The following is a 23,531-nucleotide window of genomic DNA, read 5'->3' as shown; positions in this document are numbered from 1 at the left end:
GGAGCTTTTCACTCGAATTTTTAAACGTTAATTACTGGAAAACAAAGCTGCAAACGCTATTTCGTCATTCTTGATTTTCGTCTTATTTTGATCCCTAGAATCACCTCTTAAAAAATCTCCCACCTGTTGTCGAATACCCTGTACATAAGACAAATGATTTTAACAGTATGTGACTGTATAACACTTGCTTTATTAAACTATATATAAACCCCTAAGTTTATGTATTATCTATCAAGTATTTTCTTCAATCGAGTTACTTCTAAACTAGACGTACGATAGTTAATACAGAAGAGTCAAGTGTTTATCATTACGCGAAGAACCGAAAGGTACGACATCGATGTCTTTAAAATGCTCATGTAAGTTTCCAAATTGATTACGAAGAACTTCCCAGCCGTTAGGTAAACCGGGACCTGAGCTTTTTTTATGACAAAAATAATGTTCTTGGCTATGTTTGTCGGAAGGCCGTACCAGCTGCAGCTGTACAAGGAATACCCGATGCCATCCATTTGCGACTTCAAGTAATTACCCACGTAACTGTACGAGAACAATTGGATCATCAAAGTGGCTAGTGTGACGAAAGCTTTCACCACCATCACGGCATTCCTGGTGTTCAAAGCGATAATGAACTGAAATCCTGAAAACCAGTATACAATTAGTTAACACATTAATTGCAATAATGTTAACGTATTAAATTAAATAAACACTAAACGTACCATGACCGGTTGTAAACTTTTGACTAGAAAATTCGCATAAAATGTTATCACTTTTTCACATTTGACTTCATGACTTTTTCTATTAAATATATACAATTAATTTTACATCATTTATTTATATTTTTATTTGTTAAATCCGATAAACACGTGTAACCTAGCGTCATTTACCACGACAGGTCATTTGATCGACTGCGGTACAAATAGTTATGTATTAAATCTCGGTACGTTTAGTGTTAAACTCGAAGCGCTGCTTTCTTTTAATGCCGGTAATCATGCTAACAAGGATTCATGAATGCTCACCGCATGTACAAATCAACACACAGCTGGCTAACAATTGTATAACCAAAACCGAGCTGATCGTGTCGTTCAGCATCTTGCTCAATTTCAGTAGATAACCATGCCTTTCGATCAATGAACGGAAACTCTCTGTAGTTTTACCATTATCGTTAACCAACCTGTTAAACTGCATTTTAAGTATCTCCGTTTGACCGCACAGGTGAAAGACGATCCCAAAAAACAATAAATCGCTGCCTATCGACGATGTTCAAAGTTCAAAGAAACTAATCAATTGCAAGATTATTTTCTCTACGGCAATTTCTTCCGACATTCTACGATTTAAATCATTACCAAGGTTCCCTGCGATGGTGAACAGCAACATCGTGTACTCCACAAGAAAGACCAGAAAGTAAAGATTCTCTGGTATTTTCAACAACAATACAATTTGTTCAGAAGGAACAGGAAATTGTAATGCGTCTTCAACAGTCACATTGATGTCCTGATTGTCTTTTAACAATACAGGCACAGCGGTGAGGATTGCAGCGCAAACATTGCCGAATAGCACAACGCAAACAAACGTCACTCTGCCCATGTAAGCGTGCCGTCGCATTATCATTCGTTTCTTTTCCTCGTTTAGCTCGTCGTAATCCTTCACAGCCGACATGAAATTGAAAATCAGTTTCGCCGAATGAACACGGAAACTCATCACTTTTGATAGCGCTAAATTCCCGCAGACGATTAACATCAGGGCATCAAGATTTGTTTCAGCGTTGCTCGGGTTTAAACACACTTCCGAGTTGAGTGTCAGCTGCATTAATAACTGTAAACACACCCGAATCGCACAGTCTGAATCAGAGCATCAGGATTATTTATATAAATGAAGAATTTCATACCAAGATACCGATTGTTACGATGAAACGTATAAAGGCGAACCGGTTGTAAGTCTGGAGCGGCCAAGTGCCCACAGGCCATGATAGAATTTTGAACGGTACCATCGCGTAAGCAAAATCCTCGTTCTTCGTTGTCTTCATTCTTGTAAAATGTTCGAACAGCTCGAGAAATAGTCTGTTGATCTTATTGCTCTTTTTCTGTCACGACATTGTACCCGGCGACTCATATTTTATTTAACTGTAATCGCTTAACTACCTGCCATCGAGCACCCTTTCGTTTCTTCGTCAGCTGCGTGTTGCCAAGAAAATTCAAGAGATCGAAATTCAATTGTATACATTCATATCCATTATTATTGCCATACGCATTTCCCTTTTCTTGATTGCTTCCTGTGAAATATAAAGTCTTTCCAAGTAATTCAGTTTAACGTGAGTTCTTTCCCCGAGATGTGTAAGGGATGTCCGAAGCGTGCTATGCAGGAGGCATCGAAGTTATAGTCGTTCCAACTTTTGTAAGAAACTGATACTGTTTGAAGCGAAACTTCGTAGGGCTCGATAGTGCGAGTAGATTATTAGGAATTGGAGTGAAACGCTGAGAGGGATGCTCCCTTATAGATACCAAGAATCCGTCCGGAAGGTCGGCGACGCACGGGACTTGGACTCAGTTGTCGCAGTGTTATACTCGATAATAAAGAAGTTCAGTCACGTGTATTGTGTTGACCTTCGTATGATCTTTTTGGGAAGTTATTGTATTCATTTATTATGTAACTATTACGATTTCTACGCCTTCGCAATATATCAAACGATCCAAGTGATAATGCGAGATTCGCTTACGTAACGAATGTCAATTTACCGGGCACACGTTTCTCGCGCCTTTAGCGTGGATCAGAGCACGTTTGTTCTCCGTAAAAGGAAATATTCGAGACACGTATTCGTGACGCGTAGCGCTGATTCACGTGCCTTTTGTCGCGATAATTGTCACGGTTTTTCTCAACTGCAGAGCCGTACACCTGGACTCCCTTCCTTATCCAACGTATTCCATAAAACTTTGTTCTGGTTAGTTTTTATTTCCTTCGACTCGCATCGTCGAGCAACCGCGTCTATTTGGATAACACTTCGAGCAAACTGTGAAATAAAATAGACAAATTTCTTGCTCGAATTGATTCATCAATGAAGTACCTATTATCCATACATCCTAGTTATCCGAATCATCGTGTCCCCTACGCGTTCCGACGAACAGAGTTTTACTCTACTTAATCAATGTTAAATTCCCTGTTCGCAGGCAGAATGCTGAGGTCAGCCTCGCCGCAGTATCCCAGCAGAGCAGACGATATTCGTGTGATTCGTTTGACGGCTGATCAGGAAGCTGTTCTTCAAGAACAATTTAACAGATGGCCGAGGGCACCTCACACAGCGGATATCGTCCTGTTGGCAGCCGAGACAGGACTCTCCGAAGCCGACGTTGAGGTACTTTTTCTAGAAAATAAACATTTTATATCTTCACCATCCGGCAAGTGAAGTTAATTGATGTTTTATGTAATTTTATTTACGTGTTCCAGGCATGGTACGCTATCCGATTAGCCCAATGGAGGAAGGAACAGGGCTTGGGAGGAAATCTTGGTCTACATTAACGCATTTCTAACGTTGCGGCCCTCTCCAACGTGATCGTACTTGTGTACCTGAAAATGTAATTCTTGTAAGGACTCTGTATGAACCTGACAACGATCTATTCTTTCACGATCTTCCGTTGCTTTCAGCTTACCAATTGTAGATGCCGTTTAACACCTTACCTATCGCTTGCAGATGGAACGATAAGTATTATCGCTTTTTAATTTAATAGTAAGTAAATATTGAAACGAGTAATCAGTTAAATATCATTATTGAATTATGGATGAACGATTAACAATCAAAGACCATTGACATCGAAATATCTGTTAGGTAAGGTGTTAACTTAGAACCACGCGAAATATCGGTTTATTTATGTTAATTGTAAGTGTATAGAAAAGGTAAGAGAAAACGTTACGAGCGATGGTACCAAAAAGTGATAGAATGATGTAGAGGAATAATTAGTAATCTTCATTATTATTTAATTCGACTCTATAGTTTATGAAGTACTTTCGGGGGTAAGCAGAATAAAAATACCCCCGTTCAAGTGCCTATAAATAATATCGTTTACTCGTAAGGAAGTCGTACAAACAAGACATTACCAGCGAGTATTAATCATAGGATATACGTATATGCATATGATCTGATTATGGGTCATGAAAAAATTACGTTAGTTGTAATATATCAGGTACCACAAATATGTTTTAATGCTTTCGGATAGTTGTGCTAATAATCTTCACCAGAAATGTACAAAAAGAAAAACGAATACACCAACTAAAACAAAAATGCGTATCGTAAAAATTATTTAATTGTCGATACTACACATTTGATCTATACATAATAGTCTCTTAACGGCGTAACCCTAGAAAATAAAAAGTATAACAATTAAATTTATGTAATTTACATAATTCTTTAAAATTACAGAATTAACACCTAACTAGAAGATCGTCTCAATCGTTTGAACAGTTTATCTGATGCCAGTATCTTTCCCAATTGCATCCTTGATGGATGTTAGGCCATCTCGTTTCAGCGCGTCATCCAATTCTCGTTTAATTTTTCCTATTATCGGTGGTCCAAAATACGTAAACGACGTGTAAACTTGCACCAAAGATGCACCAGCTTTGATTTTATTATAAGCGTCTTCTCCGCTGAAGATTCCACCGACTCCAATGATCGGAATAGTGCCTCGCGTTCTTTTATACATATCAGCAATCATCGCCGTCGACATGTTGGCAAGAGGAGCTCCACTGAGTCCTCCGCTTTCGTTTTTGAGATGGCTTACTAAATTGTTTCGCGTAACTGTAGTATTGCATAGTATTAAGCCGTCCACTTTAGACTTCGTCTTTAGTATTACATTCGCGATATCTTCCCGTTCAGATTCAGACAAATCTGGAGCAAGTTTCAGTAATAATGGCTGAGTACTCTGTATAGATTGTCTAACTTCATTTATTTTTGTCAGTAAATGTTCCAAGTCCTTCTTATTTTGCAATGATCTCAATCCTGGAGTATTAGGACTAGATACATTGATTACAAAATAATCTGCCACATCTGCGAACTTCTTGATGCCATCTACGTAGTCTTGTACAGCATCTTCAGAAGTTTTGTTCTTGCCCAAATTGATTCCAATTATACCATTGTAGTTTTCTTCAGTCCTGAGCTTTTTCAGACGTTCCCACACAGAGTCATGACCTTCGCTGTTAAAGCCATACCTATTGACAACCGCATTATCTTCTACTAATCTAAATATCCTAGGTAGAGGATTACCAGGCTGAGGCTTTGGTGTAACAGATCCTGGAAATGAAATTATATACATGATGTTATTTTAACTTTGTATTATATAGTTAGAGTGCATGTAAAACTACATACCTATCTCTACAAAACTAAAACCTATTTTGTCCAAATTCTCCACAGCTTCTCCTTGCTTGTCGAAACCAGCTGCCATACCTATTGGATGTTTGAATCCCAGGCCCCAAACGTTGATAGCAAGAGAGCTTGGATCCTTTGTTTTTTGTCCAGGCAAAAGGCCCCATTTTAAAATCTTTACGGTAATATTGTGCGCGAGTTCGGGGTTCAGTAGTTGTGCAACAGGAATAATATACTTATTATAGAACCTTTCATCACCTCTATATATGTTATAGCCCCCATAAAAAACAGTAGCAGTAACGGCGACTTGTACAAGCGACTTTAATTTTGCTTTATTAGACAATCGTTGGGCCATTTTTCAATATTTTCTTGTAATAAATATAATTTTTTTCAAGTGCATAAGCACACTTGAACCTACTTTTAAGGTTACGTTGTATTTTACCTGACATACAATCAACCATTCACGACAAGATATCGTAACAAAGCATTATATTGTAATGTTCGCACAAATCACGGGTTAACTACTGCAAATATTTAAATAAAACGTTAAATTCAATATAAACATTTTTCAAATGTTTCTGTCACGCGAACAACGCGTGTTGCCGCCAGACGTTACGGCGCCATCGTTAGACTACTTTGTCAACTATAAATTCAAATATTCAAACTTAAGATATTGAGATTGATCACTTCTTTTATTTAGTTATTCATGCATTTGGATTATTAAATTTATAAATTAATATAGGGGCTGATTTAACAGGGACAGGAATTCAATTTCAAACTTGATTATCGGTTGCGCGCGGAAAATATTAGGCGTTTATCGTAACGCGTAGAACTGATAGATAGGACATGGAGGTTTTTAAGATACTCGCATAAGTTTCCATATTGACGATGAAGAATTTACCAGCCATTAGATGAAACGAACGATGAGCTTTCATTATGACGAAACTAATATCTTTCGTTACATTTCTCGGAAAATCATACCAATTGCAGCTGTACAAAGAATATCCAATGCTGTCTATTTGGCGTTTTAAGTAATCACCCACGTAACTGTACGCAAACAATTGCGCCATAAATGTACTCAGTATGGCAAACGATTTCACTAATACCGCGATGTTCTGGACATCCAGAGCAAGAATAAACTGAAATCCTGTAAAAAAAACGTAAATTATGCGTGAATTAAGTAGATACGTATATATAACCTTTGTGTTAATCAACTCCTAACCTCAAAGTGGAACTGGGTACATGGTTATACAGGGTGTTCGACAACAGGTGGGCAAAATTTTAAGGGATGATTCTAAGGATCAAAATAAGACGAAAATCAAGAATAACGAAATAGCGTTTGCAGCTTTGTTTTCCAGTAATTAACGTTTAAAAATTCGAGTAATTAGCGCCTGAAACCTGCAATCCGCCCAGCACCGACGACTGAACGTCAGGTCAGCAGGGGTCGGTACAGTAATAACTAGAGGTGTGCGAGTACTCGTAATTTACAAGCCGAGCTGAACTCGTTTCGATTGTTCGAGCCGAGTCGATCGCTTGAATTTGCCGAGCTACTCGAAATCGACGAACTGTTTGATATAAAAGCGAGCTACTCGAAAAAATCGAACTACTCGAATATTCGAGCCCTTGTGCAACTTCGATTTACGAGGGCTCGAATATTCGAGTAGTTCGATTTTTTCGAGTAGCTCGGCAAATTCAAGCAATCGACTCGGCTTGACCGACCGATCGTTGTTCAACTCGAAATTCGAGTACTCGAATAAATCGAGTACTCGCACACCTCTAGTAATAACCAAGAATCGTTGGATAGTAGAAACTTACCTCGTGCTATTCTGTTTCTCGGTACTGCAGCATTCGGCTTCGATTCTTGGTTATGACTGTACCGACCCCTGCTGACCTGACGTTCATTCGTCGGTGCTGGGCAGGTTGCAGGTTTCAGGCGCTTTTTACTCGAATTTTTAAACGTTAATTACTGGAAAGCAAAGTCGCAAACGCTATTTCGTTATTCTTAATTTTCGTCTTATTTTGATCCCTAGAATCACCACTTAAAGTTTTGCCCGCCTGTTGTTGAACACCCTATATTAACGTGATAAATGGGCAAGATAAACAGATTTACGGATACTTACCGGTTATGCAAATCAGCACAGAACTGGAGAATAATTGTACGATCAAAATCGAGCCGATCGTGTCGTTTAACATCTCTCCTAATTCCAATAGGTAACTGTGTCTGTTAATTGCCAAATAAAAATTCTCCTTGGGATTCTTATTTTTATTAGGCATTCTACTAAAGTCTGTTTTTAGTATCTCCACTTGACCGCACAGATGGAAACTAATAGCGAAGAACAGCGAATCGCTACCTGTTGATGACGCAAACGTAAGGAAACATGTTTCACGCCAACCATTGAGGAGGATAAATCTTTACCAAGGTTTCCAGTGCAGGTGATCAGCAACATGAGAAATTCTATCACAAAAATCGGTAAAGTCAAGCAATCTGGAAATTGGAAGAAAGTTAAAACGCGTTCCGATGGTATAGGATAATCCAAGGTATGTTCTAGGGTCACGTTAACCACGTTTTCATGGTCGTCGGTCAACATGGATACCGCGATTATAAGCAACGAACTGATATACGAAAATAATATCACGCTAGCACACGCTACTCTTCCCATATACGCGTGTCGTCGTACAATCTTTCGATTCTCTTCTTTATTCAGCTCGTCGTAATCCTTCTGGGCGGAAGTGAAGTTCAGAACAAGACCGTCCGACCGAAAGCGGAAATACATCACTTTTGACATCGCCAGGATGCCACAGGTGGTCACGGTAAGAGCGTCCAAGTTCTTCTCGGCGTCGCTCCCGTCCAAATATATTTCGAAGTTCACGATGATCAGCATCAAGAGCTAGAAAAATCAGGAAAGTTATTATTCAACCTGTTCAAGTTGATAAATGGTGAAATTCTTACGAGGAGAAAGATTGTAAAGATGAAACGCGCGAAGGAATACGCGTTGTAATCCTGAAGAGGCCAAGTGCCCACGGGCCACGACAGGATCTTCAACGGGGTCATCGCGTAAGAAAAGTCTTTCCTCTTCGACGCCGTCATTCTTGCAAAATGTTCGAACAGATCGTCGCAGCATTCTGCTTTTCGACTCATATTTTATTCACTCGTAATCGCTTAACTACCTGTCATCGAGCACCCTTTCGTTTCTGCGACAGCTGTGCGGTTATCGAGGGAGTTTCAGAAATGGGTGCTAAATTATTGAGATCTAACATTGTTGCTTAATTTTTCTACCTTCTTCGAAGGATATCAAGCTAGGAATTTACGTGCAGGAAAGTATGTCTTTGCGAGTAGTAGCATTATTTCTTTTATTGTGAACAGAGGGACCATCACACGGAAAATATGTATAAACAGCTTACGTATAAAACATGTGATTACGTCTTCATCATTACTCTCAAGACCGACAAATAAGAAGCAGAAGCCTTCAATGCCTCTTTGAAAGTGAACCCGTTCATCGGAACAAATTTTCCAGCAGTCACGTGGCACGATAAGTGTCCACGATGGATCATCAACGTCAGGTCCCTCGCTGCGTTACCTCGTAGAAGATACCAGGACGATTTATATGCAGCATTTGCGATACCTTCTGCTCGAGACTCCAAAATGTCGCCGGCGTAGGCGTAAAGGTACAGTTGTATAATCATCGTGAATATCAACATTACGCTTTTAAATGTACCGAGAGTGTCTCCCGTTCCCAGACAAACCAGAAACACGAAACCTAGTTTCGAAGACGATGGATGGGGTGTGATTGATATAATTAGAGCGTAGAAAAACCGTAGTAAATTAATAATTACCTTCTATGCACATTATTAACGTACTAGTAAACAACTGCAACAGGATGATTACGCTGAAGCTCTGTTTGAGGTATTTCGCAAGCATGACGAGACGACAATGTCGTGCCACTAAAAGACCGAGCTTTTTATGCGAGTCGAACTCCTCGAACTTCATTTCTTCGAGGTTCATCTGTAGAACTTCGAACTGACCGGAAAGGTGCATCGTCAAACTGAAGAACCATCCGTCATTGCCAATCTGGGAGATGGTCATAATGGTTAGCTGCATCACTTGAAGCATTAAAACTCCAATTTTTAAGTAGAAAGGCATAACCCCGTAAACGCAGGTGGTTACTGTCATATGGTTCAACGTCCAAGTACCGTTCGAGCTATCCGTTGAACCCGCCAAGTATTTCATTATCTGAAGTACGTATGAAATATTCTTACCTTATACTGACTGAAAACTAATTAACAAATAATTAATAGAAATATTCAAAGACCTGTTGTTTTAGGATCTCGTCGAACGAATTGGTTTTAATGATGATCGAAGGTGCAGACGCATAGCACATGTAGAGTAACGCCAAGAAAGCGGTTCTTCCTGTCTGGAAATACTCTGTCATTACTCGTTGGTGACGAGGATCTTTGACGGTAGACCAGTCTTCCATCACCGAATTAACAAGGATGCGCATATGTCTCCAGTTCATTCGGTTAATTAATAATTTCAGCGCGGTGGTGACGCAGACGATGCTCAAGATGACAGCGTCCATCGCTTCATCAACGCTGACACATTGCCGATAGAACTCCACGGATAGACTGTAGATATAACTGATCTAATTACGGAAAGTATTCCGTGGGAAGATCTTGTCGATACTTCCAGATTACCGTGATAGAAGGTGAAACTTACATTTATAACCATGGCAAAGAGAAATCGAGCGAAGGGTGCCAAGCCGTTGACGTTCGACGGCCAAATTCCGAGTATGTTCAATATTTTCTCTTGCGGTATGAAACCACTTTCGAACTTCTCGTATCGCTCCTTTTCCATCTTCATTTTCAAAGCTGCGCTTCGAGAAGAACTGTCACTCGGTCCGTGTCCTGTTTCAAAATACGATTTACCGCGAGCCGCTTGCAAGAAGTTGCGTGACGTTTACGCTCGCTTACACTCTGTTCCTTTTGATCTTTTATTCAGGCGAACGTGCGCGATACTTTCGAGGGTTGCGACAAACCTGCACTTCCGTTAGGATGAGAACACAAAGTTGTCGCGAGACAAAACGCCATCAAAAGAATAAACGGTGGCGGTGATTGCAGGTCTAGCGGGTTGGTTTCTATTTATCGTTACAGGACGCTTGTAATTTTGTTTAAACGCATAATATTTCAGCTGATTTTATACTTTTTCTTCTTCGCTTTGGTATAAACATACCACCCTGCGAAACGCCACGGTAGTTGTATCAATTTTTAACGCGTTCCATCGAGGACCGACTGTACGTACGTTATCAATTATTAAGGAAAAAGTAGCGAAACACAGGGCCAGATATCGCGAGGGAGAGGAGCATTTCACCTTTCGTCGCGGCGAATTTCCAGCGTTCCGCATCGCGCGTTTTAGGTTCATCGAGTAAAACGCGAATGAAAATAACAAGTCCGATCTCGTAACGGTGTTTTCTCAACGAGCAGGAACGCGTCGTGTAACTAAACGCGATAATATTGTGGAATTTATTCACGCGCAGATCAGAAACATAGTACACATCCTAATTATAATAATGACTACACTCTGAACAGTTCGATGACTGTTCACCTTGATCCGTGGACTCGAAAATTTTATCTGCGAAGATAGACGTCATCAGTTTTCCTGTGAGAGGCTTCTCGTACCAGGGATTACCAAAACTCGGTCGAATACCAAGAATACGTAGAAACGTTGATCATGGTGGTACCGAAATCCTGGCAGTCAGCCACATAGTTGGGAACCGGTTGAACGATCCTGGTTCGGTTGTACACAGTACATCCACGACCTTGGCATTTCGAATGAAACGGGATGTCGTGGCACCGCGTTGACGCGCGTTCCCCAATTCTTCTCGGGGTCAACGATCGCCCGTTGGACAGAGCCACCGAAAGTGGACATGTTCGTAGCCGGTTCCACCGACCAGCGACCATTCAATCGAGCGCCCAAACTTTCGCGGTTCTCAATAACCAGCGACCCTTTTCGAGAATCGTCCTGGATTATCCGTGTCCCTAGCTCGGGTGAAAGGAGATACTTTCGGAGATCGAGCAGGGTCTACGCTTTCTACGGTTCATCTCTCGATCCTGTACTAGAGGTGTGCGAGTACTCGTAATTTACAAGCCGAGCTGAACTCGCTTCGATTGTTCGAGCCGAGCGCTTGAATTTGCCGAATTATGAAAGAAAAGAAATCGAACTACTCGAATATTCGAGACGTCGTAAAACTTCGATTTACTTGAGGATGAATTTTCAGCTCGAATATTCGAGTAGCTCGGCAAATTCAAGCGCTCGACTCGGCTCGATCTCTGTTTGACTCGAAATTCGAGTCGAACAATGATCGGTCGGTCGAGCCGAGTCGATCGCTTGAATTTGCCGAGCTACTCGAAATCGACGAACTACTCGAAAAAATGGTACTACTTGAATATTCGAGCCCTCGTAAATCGAAGTTTCACAAGGGCTCGAATCGTTCGCTTTTGTTTCAAACAGTTCGTCGATTTCGAGTAATTCGGCAAATTCAAACGATCGACTCGGCTCGAACAATCGAAGCGAGTTCAGCTCGGCTTGTAAATTACGAGTACTCGTACACCTCTACCTGTACCAAGTGAAATTAGAATTTCTCAGGTAAATATTTGATACTAATTAATCAAAATATCTTTAATTCAGAGTTCATTTCGATCGTCGAGAAGATTCCTTCCCCTCTCGATCTTACAACTTCTCACACATCTGTCGGTGTGTACATAGGATTACGGTACTGGAACGTACAGTACAAATACACGGCAAAGATTCATGCAAATCCGCAGTTCCATTCAGCAAGAAGTATCGTCCGGACGAGGAAAAGATCGAAGGATGCAGCGGGTATTCGGTGGGCATCGAAGTACTGCAACCGATGCACGGCGTTATCGGCTTTCACGCTGATGGCCGGGTGTTGTGCCTACCTGCTCAGGTAGGTAAGTACCGTTCGTCGAGCTACCTTCGTCGGCAGTCACGCCACAACCTTCGTCGCGTCAGGTGCGCACGGATCTCCGCGACCAACGGGACTCTCTGTTCGCCAATTCCCTGATCGCCGGCACTGACATCGCCTTTATAATCTTTCTTCCCGATAGCCAGAGGTAAGCCGAATTCAAGCATATCCCGAAGTGATCCTCGCGTACCACGCACGCTCCTCTTTTCCTTTCAATTAGAAAAATCGAACGGCTAACTTTTATCCTCATTTTTCCCTTCGTTCGGGACACGATCGTTGGCGAGAAATCGAGATCTGAATTTTGTGGTAAATAGAAAATCAATGGCTCGTTGCGTTTTACCGTTGGCCAAGTAGAAGGAGTCTGATCGCGCTTTGATGCACCGTAGCTTTCCGATACGCATCGAATACCGGTGTTCCAAGCTTCACTGATCGTGTCCACGTTGAAAACGCAATCGAACACGCTCCAGTTGATCCAGATGACTACCGTTGTTAGAGCTCCGCGAATTTTCAATCAACTTCACTGCGAACGAGATCTAGTCTGAAAATGTTTCTATATTTCAAATTGTCTTTTATAGTTATCTTCTTTCATTTATCGCCAAGGTTTTTCCTTATCTGTATACCGATAAATTTTAAAACATTATCAGTTAATTTATGCTAGAAAAACAAATTTAGAAACATCGAATAAAATTGAATATCGTTCAACGGCAAGAAAAAACAATCGTTCGGATCTAATTTGACTTTGAATAGACAATGCACCAGCTGTGTTGCAATTATTATCAAAAAGAAACGAGTGTTATCTTCACCAGTTTAAGTTATGTGCAACGATGACGCGAACTAGTTAAGGCACAAATACGTGTTCCAATCGCAAAAAGAATATTCACTCCACGTGTAAGTCTTGGAGTTTTTAACTATACGCACAGGTTCGAAAGATAGAAGAATAAGAAGAAGCAACTGACCGTCCAATGTATTATACGGGATAAGCAAGTTACGTTCCAGTCAATGTATAAAAGTATTCTGACCGTGTCTAACAAGCTTCTTTTTAATCACTCATCAGAACGGCTGCCAGGGATCCATGAATCTCTATAGTCTAATAAGAACGTTCTATCGTTTCTCTGTTTTCTTGGTAGCGATACGTCAGCTGTTCGAGAACGGTACGCGTTGTCGAGCGAAACCATTATTAATAACACGAATTTTACCGTTACATCGTTCAATTATCCCGCGGAACGGCATAAAGAGAGAGAGAAAGAACAAAGGAGAAGATGGAGGAAATCGTGTCAATATCCGGCTGACCTTGGAAATCGACAACGTTCCTCGAGTACTGCTTGCTTTCCCTCTCATTCGTGCGAGAACAAGCTGCATCTCTTGCACTTTCCACGTGCAATCGATAAACAAACGTACGAAAAGTATCTGGTTAATTGCCTGAAACAATAGGTGTTCGATCGGTCAGCGGGAGGGTGTTCTTCTGGATGAAGTCCGGTCGCCGGACGTTGGCTGACTTGTCAATTGACGCGAGTTTCGCGCGTCGGAGGAACGATGACTAACTCGGTCTGTACCGTTAACCAGAATCGTTCCTTCAGCCGAAGAATGTCAATTTCATGCGGTTTACGGTACTGAAATTGCGCGTTAGAATACACCGCTCCGATTGTTCGTTCCTTCTTTTCATTCGGGACGCCTCTCGGGGATCAGTCCTTCGGCTGGTTGCGATGCACAGCCGTTTCGAGAATTCCAGGTATCAATGGTGCACAGGGAGGTGCAGAAACGAACGGCACTTTCGTGCAATGTTCTGAATTTTAACGTTCGCCGTTCTTGTATCGATTTCTAATTAAGGGTTACACGTTTTCGGTAAGCGTACAAGAGTCGTTATCGTATTTGAAGATAAAGGTAATGGCCACTAATGAACAAATAACCTCAAGGTTCCACGGTCTTAACACTTTGGACAAATGTTCTAAGACTTTTCAGCGATAATGTTTATAATGACACGTGTTAGGCTGGTTACATTTCCGATGTCATACATTACGCCTCGACAGCTAACTTAGGTACAGAACTTACAAGAAAGTAGTAGAGCAAGTGGTCTTATAAAAGTGTACGAGGTAAAAATGGTGGACAATTGAAGAACGATCCCAACAGCTCGATTGTTAGCGAGATAACGCTTGCGTCCAACGGTATTCAAGTGACCACGAGCCGAAACGTTTCCGGTGTATCACTCACGCTTAAAATCCTGCCGACGACCTCTTGCGAGGTGTGCCTTCCTAAAATAACTCGACCACGATCAAGATCCGGTTGAAGGTGAACGACTCTCTTTAACTCCCTGCCACCTTGGGATCAAGAACGAGATTCCACGAACTCTACATGGATATCATAAGGTGTTTCCCTGTTAATCGGTACGGTATCTTTTTCAGAAATAATTAAACGAACCAAGGAAACATGTGGTTGCCGAGGACGTGCGCTCTGCTGATCGTATTGGCTTTGGCAAGATGCGAAAAAGCCGAAGAGGAGGAGGATGCTTCGACGGTGTTCCTCGAAGCAGCCAAATCCTTTTTATCGAACAAGGACAATTTAAATGGACTTCAAGGTTTGGCCAGGACATTTATACAGTCGGATGTGGGGAAACAGGTGAGAAACTTCGGTTTTTCAAGCTCTCAAGGGGCAAAGATAACAAAATAGAAAATTGTCTGCAAAGGGTATAGCAGGATAAGATGGTCAAAAGTGCCCTTGAGCTGATTTTATTCAGCAATGCACCATTTTATAGCTTGTAATAAAAAATCACTGTACATCAAGTTTCAACCCTGTATCTCGACCGGGAGGGTAGTTACAGGGTGAGAAAGAAAAAGTGGGTTTTGCCATATTTTCCCTATTTAATGACATTCAAAAAATCTGAAAAAATTCTAGAATATTCTAGCCATGTTTCTTTATGATTGTGAATTTTTTCAGATTTTTTGAATGTCATTAAATAGGGAAAATATGGCAAAAACCACTTTTCTTTCTCACCCTGTAACTACCCTCCCGGTCGAGATACAGGGTTGAAACTTGGTGTACAGTGGTTTTTTATTATAATCTATAAAATCGGCTCAAGGGCACTTTTGACCATCTATACCCTTTAACAAGATCTATTGTATTGATTATGCATTTTTTCTTTGAACAGTCCAACGAAATGTTCGATGGAAAGTCCAATCTAGACGGTATAGGACAGATCGTGTCGAGCATCGGCAGTTTGTTTGCCGGCAACGAAAATCATCAGGGTATCGATCTCTCTCTGATCGGATCGGTTCTCGACGGGATGATGAATTCGAACAAAAATACGAAGAGAGTCTCCAGAGATGCCGAACCGAAGCCCAAACCACCCGGAATAGATCTGGACGGTATTCTGGGCACGTTCATGGGTCAGAATGGTAATTCTGACCTGTTGATGGGCTTGCTGCCGATGTTGTTACAAGGTCTCGGAAATAATGACGTACACAATGAACCTGGCAAAATGCACGATCACTCGGGACACTCCTGGTACATGCCACCGATCCTGGAGAATTTGCACGTGATGTGGGATCACTTCAGTAATTCGGAACTAGGCCAGACGTTGTGGAAGAAGAGCGGTCTCGCTCGCTTTGTAGGCCAAATTTCCAATTCCGAGGGACGTATCCAGTACGAGAAACTTCTGGACAACGTCGAGAACCCTTCTGTTCGTCGCAGATGGATCAGGTCGCTGACGAATTATATCGGGGAGTGGATCTCCCATATCTCCGATCCGCAAATCCAACAGCGTTACCTGAATACGGTTCAGTTTGTTGGGAACAGTTTCTTGAAATCACAGGGCTTTCCGAAATCGGCCATGTTCGACTCGATGAGGCCGGTAGAAAGTCTTTCCAGGTAATTGGCAAATAGTACGAAGGGTAGCTGGACCGATTGCGAACAACTTTACGAAATTAAATCATTTTTCCATAGGTTAGTGAACGCAATAGCGAAACGATACATAGGGATGAAGATCGACAGTTCGCAGTACATTAAACCAGCGGAAGCATACATCAAAGAACTAATCACCCTCGCTTCGGAGAAAGGATTCATAATGTCTCGAGTGAACGCCAGGGAAATCAGCAACAGACTCAGTGAAACGATCAATCACGACATCATTGATCCCATATTGAAGGTAACAAATATCTACCAGAAACCCAAAATATTTTTGTTAATTCGTGATACGATTTACAGTCTTACCGTGCGTACAAATGGGCGATCAAGAGGCCACAATGCGCTAGTCAGATCCTGTGTACAATCAACGAACAGAACGATCAGGATAAATCACAAACGCGTCTACGAAGCGGTTTGTTGAAAGTAACCAGCTTTCCAGCCGCTTGGGCTGTGAGCAGCAAGCTAGGCACCAATTTCTGGACCCTCTACGGGGCCATTATGGACCACGAGAGATGCGTCGTGAGTAGAATAATTCGAAGACCACTTTGATACGTGATAGAACCGAAAATCTAACGTTGACATTTTACTTTCCAGAAAAAGTATCCAGCCGAATGTACAGATTTCCACGAAGAAGAGATCCGAATTACCACGGAAAGCGTTCACAGTGAACTTTGATTCGTGGCTAACAATGAGTGTGAACAGTGAGAGACATTTACGATATACAAAGTTTATTTTACAAGCACAAAGTCGCAAACGGCGACTATCGTTTTTATATGATACTTGCTACCTGTCGTGAGAATGTATGGTGATGAGATAGAATTCATTTTTTAGTGGGATTATTTGAAAGATCGACCGAGTAAAAGTGTGTCGCGTTGGAAACACTTCGCTTTTATCGCGTGTACATAAAACAGAACCGTGAAAATGAACGTAGAACAACTAGGCTTTAAATTTCACAGAATCTTTCGTTTATCTGGAAAACTCTGAAATATCATTCTCTTTCCTTCTTCTGTTAACGCGACGCTATTACTTTAGTTTTAAGCCTATCGAAAGTGTGATCTAACAATTTGATAGAAAAAGAGGCAGCTACGATTATTGGTATCTCATTTCATTTCATTTTTATATATTTGTTACTTCTAAAGGGATCTATAAAAATTCTACTTTATACAAAAAGCGTGCGAAAAAGGCACGTTTCGTTACGACGTTCCTAGGGACATCGTAAATTCGAGCTTAAGGAAAGCTCGTTCCAGGAGGGACGAAGGTTCAACGACTAGGAGATCGCTCGTGCGTTTTGCACCGGATTTATTAACAGCAATGTCTGTGTAACAACTCCTGTAAATATTAGATAAAAGCCAAATAATAAAGTGTACGTTGAATGTACAAGACACATCATAGGCTGATCATTCTCCTCTTTCTTGCTTCACCATTATTTCCTCTTAATGTTTTTGCATGCCCATTCGAGGCCCTCCTGATAATGAAACATTTTAATTTCCTTAATTACCACTCTATGTATTTCAACCAAGCGATAGACGTACCTTGACGCCTTTTCCTTCAGTCGCGATACAAGATTGTATTTGCCAATCGCGATCCTTGATATTATGCAACCCGAGTCCTTCTGCGATTTCAGCCGCAGTTACAGCCTGGCCAAGATCTTGTTTGTTCGCATATACCAACAACGGAACACCTCGCAGCTTCTCCTCCAACAAAAGTTCCGATAACTCTTGACCCGTTTCCTCTAGTCTCTTTACGTCCGCGCTGTCCACAACGTATATCTGTGCAATAATGGTCAAAAAGGTGTTAAATGTATCTGATATGATGCTACAAAAGAATTACCAGAACATCTGTATTTTCAAAATAGTTTCGCCAGTAGGGACGAATTTTTCGAGCACCGCCTATGTCCCACACGTTCAATTTGAAGCCTTCGCTCTGCACGCTTTTTATGTTGAAGCCTTGCGTAGGCGTTACCTTGAATAAACAAAATATTTCATTAGTTCGAATCCGCGATAATAAAAAGGAATGTATTTCATACCTGTGTAATATCTTCGCTCGCTAAAGATCTTAATATTGTCGTTTTTCCTGCATTGTCTAAGCCCAATAGTAACAGACGCAATTCTTTGTCTGGATTTGAGCGTAATTTCCTCAAAATTGATAAGAGACCCTGTTTTAAAATAAAAATGCATCTTTAATATTTAATAAAAGGATTAGGAAAGTACTGCATACTGTCAGGGGTGCGACAGTTTGAATTTGAATTTCGCGCCCAGTGCTACTCTAGCAGACGAAATCACTTTACGTCAGTGCCATTGCGTTCGAATTGGAAGAAAGGTTCTTGCCAAATTTTTTTTCATTCTTTTATTAATTTATAGATATATTTAGGGAATTGCGTTAGAAAAATATATTACGCATTAAATAGAGTATTTTTAATTAATAATACATGTTGCAAGAAGGTTAATTATGTTGAAACTTGATGGTGCCATGCTTGATAGGTTATGTCGTATGCATATTGTGTTTCAAAATGTACGTTTTGAACGAAAAAAGGTGCATTATGAAATAGAGTGCATTTAAAATCAGTGGTCTTTGATTCGTTACCATATTTTATTATTTGTAAAACGGGAACCAAAACAGGATAATAGTCGACTCGAACCACGTCTACCGCTTGGTTATCCTCCACCCAATTTGTTGTGTTGTTTCTTTCGTATCTAAGGAAACTGATGCTATCTGTACCTTCTGGCCAATAATCTTCCAAGGTATTTGTATAGAACCAGCAGGTGCATATTTTGTTACATGTTAAAAATGAGGAATAGGTTTATTCTTGAAAAATTAGAATAAGAAAATAAACTGTTTATTGTATACTGTTTAGACTAATTAGTCTTATACTCATTTGATGTATTCAATAAAGAACTATCATACTTTTTTATACAATCACCTGATTTTATTTTTAGAAACATGTCACTTTATTACGCTGGTTTCAATACCAGCATGCTTTTCTGTAAGGATGAAAATGTAATTTTTGCAGTAGATTCATTTACCAAAATTTCATTTCCTGGGATTACTGATTTTCAAATAGCTTGGGGTTATTTTCTGATTTGGAAAGGAAAAGAATTATATATTGTTAGGAAAGCGGAGGAAAATCATACAGATACAAATATGCAATTAATACAAATTCCAGAAACAGCAGTGAATAGGTATAACTTATAGATGTTTAATGAATTTAAAGAAATCGTCTTTTATGGTTCTATTATCTTTATAGTTGTAAACAAGCTGCAATTGGTAAAGACAGTATAATAATCTTATCAGACGACAATAAGATATGGCAATATAAGATCTATGAAAACTCTTGGAAAAAAGTAATCAATTTTATTTCTGCCGGCAGTGACTCAGAAAATGAGTATCCTGTTAAAATATTGCAAGGGGGATGTACTGTGGTTTTAACTAATCTAGGTACATATCAGGCATGTTTGTAATTTAAAAAACTACCAAAGATTAGCATGATCACTTGAATTATGATTTAGGTAGAGCCTTCAATGTTCCTACCCTAGTTGAAATGCCAAAGAGGGTTCAATTCATAGATGTTGCATGTGGATTTGATCACACCATCCTATGTGCCCAAAATGGTGATATTTATTCAATGGGAATGGGAACGTATGTATCTTAATTATCAGAATACATCTTAATTAAATCTAAAAATATTGACTTGTACAAAACAGACGCGGTCAACTAGGACACGGTGATCTAGAAGACTGCGATAATCCTAAACTCATTGAAGCTTTAGCTGGTATCAGGGTAGTACAAATTTCAGCTGCTGGCTCGCACAGTGCCGTTGTAACAGAACAGGTACAATGAAATAAGTCGGACTAATAAAGATCGTTCGCGTAATGTATTTTAAACTGTAGGGTGACCTTTACACCTGGGGATGGAACACTAACGGAGAATTGGGATTACCTAAACAGGAAAGCAAAGTAGTAGCTGTACCCACGTTGGTAGATTTCACGGACCATCAAAATAAAAACGTAGAGGGTTTTGTTAAGAAAGTGGAATGCGGAAATAACTTCACTATTTGCATGATGGGTACGTGTTTAAAACCAGGCACTAACATTTCAGAGAAGAGATACATTTCGAGTAGGTACATATTTCTGTGATAGATAATGGCACACTTTGGGGTAGCGGATGCAACAAATACGGACAATTAGGACAACCCCGCGATGCCCTTCCCGACACTCCTAAATTCGTCAAACTAAAAGTTTCGTTGAATTCCGAAAGAATTACAGACTTCAAGTGTCGTGAATGGGGTACAGTGCTGATAACAGAATGAGATCATAATTTTTTACAAGTAAAACGTTACAAGCTGAGAATAAAGAGAATGTTTTCCAAAACGTTTGTCATTTCACTGTGGTTCAAAGACCTTCAATGCCTCCTTTGCATCTATCAGTGGTAAAATAAATAACCGCTTCGTTATTAATATTTTCTCGTCGCTCAAAGACGGTGGAGGGGTTGCAGGTACATTATCAGTTGCTTTACCTTTCCTTTTACCTGCAACAAAGTTTTATCATTTTAGTTATAGTTCAAATATGAAAAATATTTTTGCAATACCTGTAGTCATCCTAGCTTTTTCGATTGCTTTAATCTTTTTAACACTTTCACGAAGTTGCATATTAAAAGACATCGTTTTATCTGTAAGCTTCACCGGACGAGGTGGCCGAAAAACGAATGGTAGATTATAAGTCTGCACCTCTATCGGTTCAACGAAAACTGCGTACACAAGGCTGTATCGTAACTCGTTGGCATACCTGTTCAATAAAATTTAATTAATAAGTTTTTTCGTTGAATATCGTTTACTGTAATGAAGTAATTAACTCACATGTTGTATGTAGATTCGATTACTTTCTCCAGCGCGAAGAGTGGATCAATCTTACTCGAATGTTTGGGAGTTTCTTGTAAGAATGATGAAAATTGACTTTTAAGCGTCTGTTCCGACTTACCCGCATTTCTTCGTGGTTCGTTGAATTGTCCTTTCTGCAAACTATCGTTCACACGAATTGAATTAAAGTATTTGGCTGAGTATTAAATAAAAAAAATGCTACTGTTTTGTGTATTCCTTCTCTTCTTCGGTTTCTTCTTCTGCGTCACTTTCATACATAATTTCGTCCCAGTACAACAGTCTGTCCTGATTTGATACTTCCTCAGCTGCCGCCATAAAGATCTCTCTCATTTCTTTAAAAAATTCTTCTCGAGAATGGTGCCTCTCTGCCAATCGATGCAAGTTTGAAGCAGAAACTGTTGCCTATAAATAACATACGAATTCGTTACCTCGAAGCAAGGTAATTTCTCCAATTAACCAGCTGATCAACACGCCCAAGTGATGTTCGTCGAGATCCTTGTGGTGATAGAGGAGCTGAAGGGCTAACATGTTCAGAAACCAAAAGGATGCCATGTTCGTCGAATAATCGGTGATCTCGAGAATGTTTCCCAATAATCTGCAGGAAAATTAATATTATGTGTATTAATGTTAGTAATCGGTGAGAAGAGAAGAATTCAGACTCGATGAGATCCGCAGGTTTCTCGCTGTCGACGATGATCGGCACGCTCTGTAAACTCTTGAATTTCCATGGAAGGGTTGTCAAAAGTTTTCTGGCCAACTCACCGGAAGTGCTGGATCCATCGACGGGACCCGGTTCGGTTGGCTGTAATTTCGTGACCAATCGAAATTTCACGAATTCGTAAACCTCTCTCGCGTACGACGTTTGCACGAACAAAGTTTCCTCGAACCGGCGAAACGCGTATCAAAAACAATCGCGACTAAAATGACGTTTCGCGAAACCCGACGAGAGTTTCCCTGTCAAATTTTCCATCATCTTGGACGCGATCGACCGACCGGTTCCGATATTTCTAACAGCAAACGTTGCAGACGAAACAATCCGAGTTACAAAGTTCAAACCTCGTTCCGAGTTTCGTACGATCGATAGCTTCTATTCTCGATGGTGATCGTTGAATCATGCGGTAAATTCGACATTCTTGGGTATTTTTTACCGGACGAATCCTTCGAGACGATATCACAGGACACGTTTGAAGGATTGACAGTTTCTTTTGTCGAAACGGAGCAACGGAATCTGAGGAGGCGCCTTCGGGAAGCATCAATGAAAATAAAAAAAACAGTTCCCTCGTATTTTTTTTTTTTTGTATTCATTGATTTTATTTTTTAATTTTTTTTCCATATTTTGTTCAATATTTTCAGAAAATAACACTCCAAAGCGAAAAAACCGTATATTCTCACCAATCCCAATGTGTTTTGTATAATATATAGATATATATTATACTTCTCATATATAATATATATGTATATATAATATATAATGTATACTTTTATATTTTTATATATAATAATATTATGTAGAGTAGCGCACACTTTAGACTGTTATGTATCGATACTTTTTATAATTTCATCGATAAATTACAAATATTGAAAAACATGAAACAGACACAGCCGGCGGGGACGCGAGGACTTGAGCGTCCTGGGACATCTTCTTGTGGAACCGCGAAAAGAAAAAAGGATTCTTTTCTCGCGACTTCCGTTTCCCTCGATAATCTTTAAACAACTCATTTCGATCGACGACCGTTCGCGAAAAAGGGATCGATACGAGGGAAGAGGCGTCAGACGAAGAAGAAAAAAAAAAACGCTTGTTTCATATTTAATAAGAGGGTTCTTTTGCGAGTCTTCCTTCGTTCGTTCCTTCAGGTCGTGTTTGTCGACGAAGCAGTGAGGGAAACGGGAAACGCGACGAACCGTGCACCCTCTCCAACCCTCGGAGACACCATTAATTACCTATAATATGTATATCAGTCGCTCGAAAATCCCCGGGTCCCGGCGCGACTGACATTTTTTTGTTGTATATTTATATATTTTCACACCGAAGTCAGAAAGGCAATACGCAGTATGAACTTACTTAGTACATTTGTGTGTGTATGTGTGTACGCGTATGTGTGTGGCTTTTACAACTATTATCCTTCTTTTTTTTCTTTATCATTTTTCGGTTTGTTTCTCTCTCTGTTTTCTGTTCGTTTTATTTTTCCACGTTGGTTTTGTTACTGTCGTTTATTTTCATGTTTGTTTCGCGTTTGCTAGTGTTCGTTCGTTTGTATGTTTGCTTCCACGCGTTCTTCCTGCTTCTTCTTCTTCTTCTTTTTCTTCTTGCTCTTCTTCGTATCTTAACAAACAGACTATCTTTTTTACGATTTTGATCGCAATCATATTTATACACCGTTTGCTATAGTTTCCTCTTTCTACCTCTTCGTCTCTAGCGTTTCTTTCCTGTTCCTTT

The 23,531-nt window shown here is 40.2% G+C and overlaps 7 protein-coding genes across 10 annotated transcripts; 2 read left to right on the top strand and 5 right to left on the bottom strand.

Annotated features, from left to right (window-relative positions):
- Positions 1 to 170: 170 nt before the first annotated feature.
- On the bottom strand, positions 171 to 8,494 carry LOC114875103. The gene is made up of 11 exons (XM_046287175.1): positions 8,295 to 8,494; positions 7,761 to 8,232; positions 7,465 to 7,695; positions 6,157 to 6,491; positions 5,348 to 5,579; positions 4,460 to 5,272; positions 2,136 to 2,266; positions 1,883 to 2,077; positions 1,275 to 1,809; positions 1,014 to 1,244; positions 171 to 634 (listed from the first exon to the last, which is right to left on the bottom strand). The coding sequence occupies exons 1-11, from the start codon at positions 8,481 to 8,483 to the stop codon at positions 294 to 296; spliced, it is 3,705 nt and encodes a 1,234-aa protein (XP_046143131.1). The 5' UTR covers positions 8,484 to 8,494; the 3' UTR covers positions 171 to 293.
- Positions 4,272 to 6,110, bottom strand: LOC114875137 (dihydroorotate dehydrogenase (quinone)-like). The gene is made up of 2 exons (XM_029185098.2): positions 5,348 to 6,110; positions 4,272 to 5,272 (listed from the first exon to the last, which is right to left on the bottom strand). The coding sequence occupies exons 1-2, from the start codon at positions 5,697 to 5,699 to the stop codon at positions 4,449 to 4,451; spliced, it is 1,176 nt and encodes a 391-aa protein (XP_029040931.2). The 5' UTR covers positions 5,700 to 6,110; the 3' UTR covers positions 4,272 to 4,448.
- Positions 8,495 to 8,756: 262 nt separating the features above from the next.
- On the bottom strand, positions 8,757 to 14,362 carry LOC114875130 (odorant receptor 10a-like). Of its 2 annotated transcripts, XM_029185087.2 has the most exons (5): positions 12,665 to 14,362; positions 10,059 to 10,246; positions 9,655 to 9,984; positions 9,179 to 9,575; positions 8,757 to 9,102 (listed from the first exon to the last, which is right to left on the bottom strand). In XM_029185087.2, the coding sequence occupies exons 1-5, from the start codon at positions 12,723 to 12,725 to the stop codon at positions 8,762 to 8,764; spliced, it is 1,317 nt and encodes a 438-aa protein (XP_029040920.1). In that variant the 5' UTR covers positions 12,726 to 14,362; the 3' UTR covers positions 8,757 to 8,761. The 2 variants fall into 2 exon arrangements, 1 of the variants encoding a protein (XP_029040920.1); XR_003789205.2 differs by lacking the exons at positions 8,757 to 9,102; positions 9,179 to 9,575; positions 9,655 to 9,984; positions 10,059 to 10,246 and adding an exon at positions 12,452 to 12,533 and having other exon boundaries at positions 12,665 to 12,940.
- Positions 11,972 to 17,605, top strand: LOC114875129. Of its 2 annotated transcripts, none has more exons than XM_029185085.2 (6): positions 11,972 to 12,472; positions 14,724 to 14,937; positions 15,467 to 16,185; positions 16,261 to 16,462; positions 16,522 to 16,740; positions 16,816 to 17,605. In XM_029185085.2, exons 2-6 carry the CDS (start codon positions 14,749 to 14,751, stop codon positions 16,894 to 16,896), a joined length of 1,410 nt encoding a protein of 469 aa, XP_029040918.1. In that variant the 5' UTR covers positions 11,972 to 12,472; positions 14,724 to 14,748; the 3' UTR covers positions 16,897 to 17,605. The 2 variants fall into 2 exon arrangements, with proteins under 2 accessions (XP_029040918.1, XP_029040919.1); XM_029185086.2 differs by lacking the exon at positions 11,972 to 12,472 and adding an exon at positions 14,508 to 14,610.
- LOC114875143 (ADP-ribosylation factor-like protein 3) lies at positions 17,595 to 18,891 on the bottom strand. The gene is made up of 5 exons (XM_029185108.2): positions 18,805 to 18,891; positions 18,248 to 18,376; positions 18,052 to 18,183; positions 17,754 to 17,990; positions 17,595 to 17,686 (listed from the first exon to the last, which is right to left on the bottom strand). Exons 1-5 carry the CDS (start codon positions 18,805 to 18,807, stop codon positions 17,645 to 17,647), a joined length of 543 nt encoding a protein of 180 aa, XP_029040941.1. The 5' UTR covers positions 18,808 to 18,891; the 3' UTR covers positions 17,595 to 17,644.
- Positions 18,503 to 20,588, top strand: LOC114875138 (RCC1 domain-containing protein 1). Of its 2 annotated transcripts, none has more exons than XM_029185099.2 (7): positions 18,503 to 18,962; positions 19,158 to 19,400; positions 19,466 to 19,656; positions 19,728 to 19,857; positions 19,923 to 20,049; positions 20,109 to 20,283; positions 20,358 to 20,588. In XM_029185099.2, the coding sequence occupies exons 2-7, from the start codon at positions 19,162 to 19,164 to the stop codon at positions 20,525 to 20,527; spliced, it is 1,032 nt and encodes a 343-aa protein (XP_029040932.2). In that variant the 5' UTR covers positions 18,503 to 18,962; positions 19,158 to 19,161; the 3' UTR covers positions 20,528 to 20,588. The 2 variants fall into 2 exon arrangements, with proteins under 2 accessions (XP_029040932.2, XP_029040934.2); XM_029185101.2 differs by having other exon boundaries at positions 20,339 to 20,446.
- Positions 20,589 to 20,599: 11 nt separating this feature from the next.
- On the bottom strand, positions 20,600 to 21,682 carry LOC114875146. The gene is made up of 5 exons (XM_046287238.1): positions 21,523 to 21,682; positions 21,297 to 21,459; positions 21,074 to 21,202; positions 20,806 to 21,002; positions 20,600 to 20,745 (listed from the first exon to the last, which is right to left on the bottom strand). Exons 1-5 carry the CDS (start codon positions 21,644 to 21,646, stop codon positions 20,600 to 20,602), a joined length of 759 nt encoding a protein of 252 aa, XP_046143194.1. The 5' UTR covers positions 21,647 to 21,682.
- Between the last annotated feature and the right edge of the window lie 1,849 nt (positions 21,683 to 23,531).

The sequence above is a fragment of the Osmia bicornis genome, chromosome 9 (assembly GCF_907164935.1).
Source record: "Osmia bicornis bicornis chromosome 9, iOsmBic2.1, whole genome shotgun sequence".
Lineage (NCBI taxonomy): Eukaryota > Metazoa > Arthropoda > Insecta > Hymenoptera > Megachilidae > Osmia > Osmia bicornis.
Note: the sequence above shows the minus strand (reverse complement) of the source record. Positions and strands in the feature narration are given on the sequence as shown.

Excerpts from the sequence above, each read along its gene's own strand:
- LOC114875137 (XM_029185098.2), bottom strand. The coding sequence starts at position 5,699 with ATGGCCCAACGATTGTCTAATAAAGCAAAATTAAAGTCGCTTGTACAA. Across the intron at positions 5,273-5,347 it reads TTTTAGTTTTGTAGAGATAG|GATCTGTTACACCAAAGCCT; the intron begins GTATGTAGTTTT and ends TTTCATTTCCAG.
- LOC114875103 (XM_046287175.1), bottom strand. The coding sequence starts at position 8,483 with ATGAGTCGAAAAGCAGAATGCTGCGACGATCTGTTCGAACATTTTGCA. Across the intron at positions 8,233-8,294 it reads TCTTTACAATCTTTCTCCTC|CTCTTGATGCTGATCATCGT; the intron begins GTAAGAATTTCA and ends TGATTTTTCTAG. Across the intron at positions 7,696-7,760 it reads CACCTGCACTGGAAACCTTG|GTAGCGATTCGCTGTTCTTC; the intron begins GTAAAGATTTAT and ends CGTCATCAACAG.
- LOC114875130 (XM_029185087.2), bottom strand. The coding sequence starts at position 12,725 with ATGCGTATCGGAAAGCTACGGTGCATCAAAGCGCGATCAGACTCCTTC. Across the intron at positions 10,247-12,664 it reads CTCCTTCTACTTGGCCAACG|GACACGGACCGAGTGACAGT; the intron begins GTAAAACGCAAC and ends ATTTTGAAACAG. Across the intron at positions 9,103-9,178 it reads GTTAATAATGTGCATAGAAG|GTTTCGTGTTTCTGGTTTGT; the intron begins GTAATTATTAAT and ends CTTCGAAACTAG.
- LOC114875129 (XM_029185085.2), top strand. The coding sequence starts at position 14,749 with ATGTGGTTGCCGAGGACGTGCGCTCTGCTGATCGTATTGGCTTTGGCA. Across the intron at positions 14,938-15,466 it reads AGTCGGATGTGGGGAAACAG|TCCAACGAAATGTTCGATGG; the intron begins GTGAGAAACTTC and ends TTCTTTGAACAG. Across the intron at positions 16,186-16,260 it reads CCGGTAGAAAGTCTTTCCAG|GTTAGTGAACGCAATAGCGA; the intron begins GTAATTGGCAAA and ends ATTTTTCCATAG.
- LOC114875143 (XM_029185108.2), bottom strand. Across the intron at positions 18,184-18,247 it reads CGAGCGAAGATATTACACAG|GTAACGCCTACGCAAGGCTT; the intron begins GTATGAAATACA and ends TGTTTATTCAAG. Across the intron at positions 17,991-18,051 it reads TTGAAAATACAGATGTTCTG|ATATACGTTGTGGACAGCGC; the intron begins GTAATTCTTTTG and ends ATTATTGCACAG.
- LOC114875138 (XM_029185099.2), top strand. The coding sequence starts at position 19,162 with ATGTCACTTTATTACGCTGGTTTCAATACCAGCATGCTTTTCTGTAAG. Across the intron at positions 19,657-19,727 it reads TGTGGTTTTAACTAATCTAG|GTAGAGCCTTCAATGTTCCT; the intron begins GTACATATCAGG and ends ATTATGATTTAG. Across the intron at positions 20,284-20,357 it reads CTTCACTATTTGCATGATGG|ATAATGGCACACTTTGGGGT; the intron begins GTACGTGTTTAA and ends TTTCTGTGATAG.
- LOC114875146 (XM_046287238.1), bottom strand. The coding sequence starts at position 21,646 with ATGGCATCCTTTTGGTTTCTGAACATGTTAGCCCTTCAGCTCCTCTAT. Across the intron at positions 21,460-21,522 it reads AGAAATTACCTTGCTTCGAG|AGAGGCACCATTCTCGAGAA; the intron begins GTAACGAATTCG and ends ATCGATTGGCAG. Across the intron at positions 21,003-21,073 it reads ATCGAATCTACATACAACAT|GTATGCCAACGAGTTACGAT; the intron begins GTGAGTTAATTA and ends TTTATTGAACAG.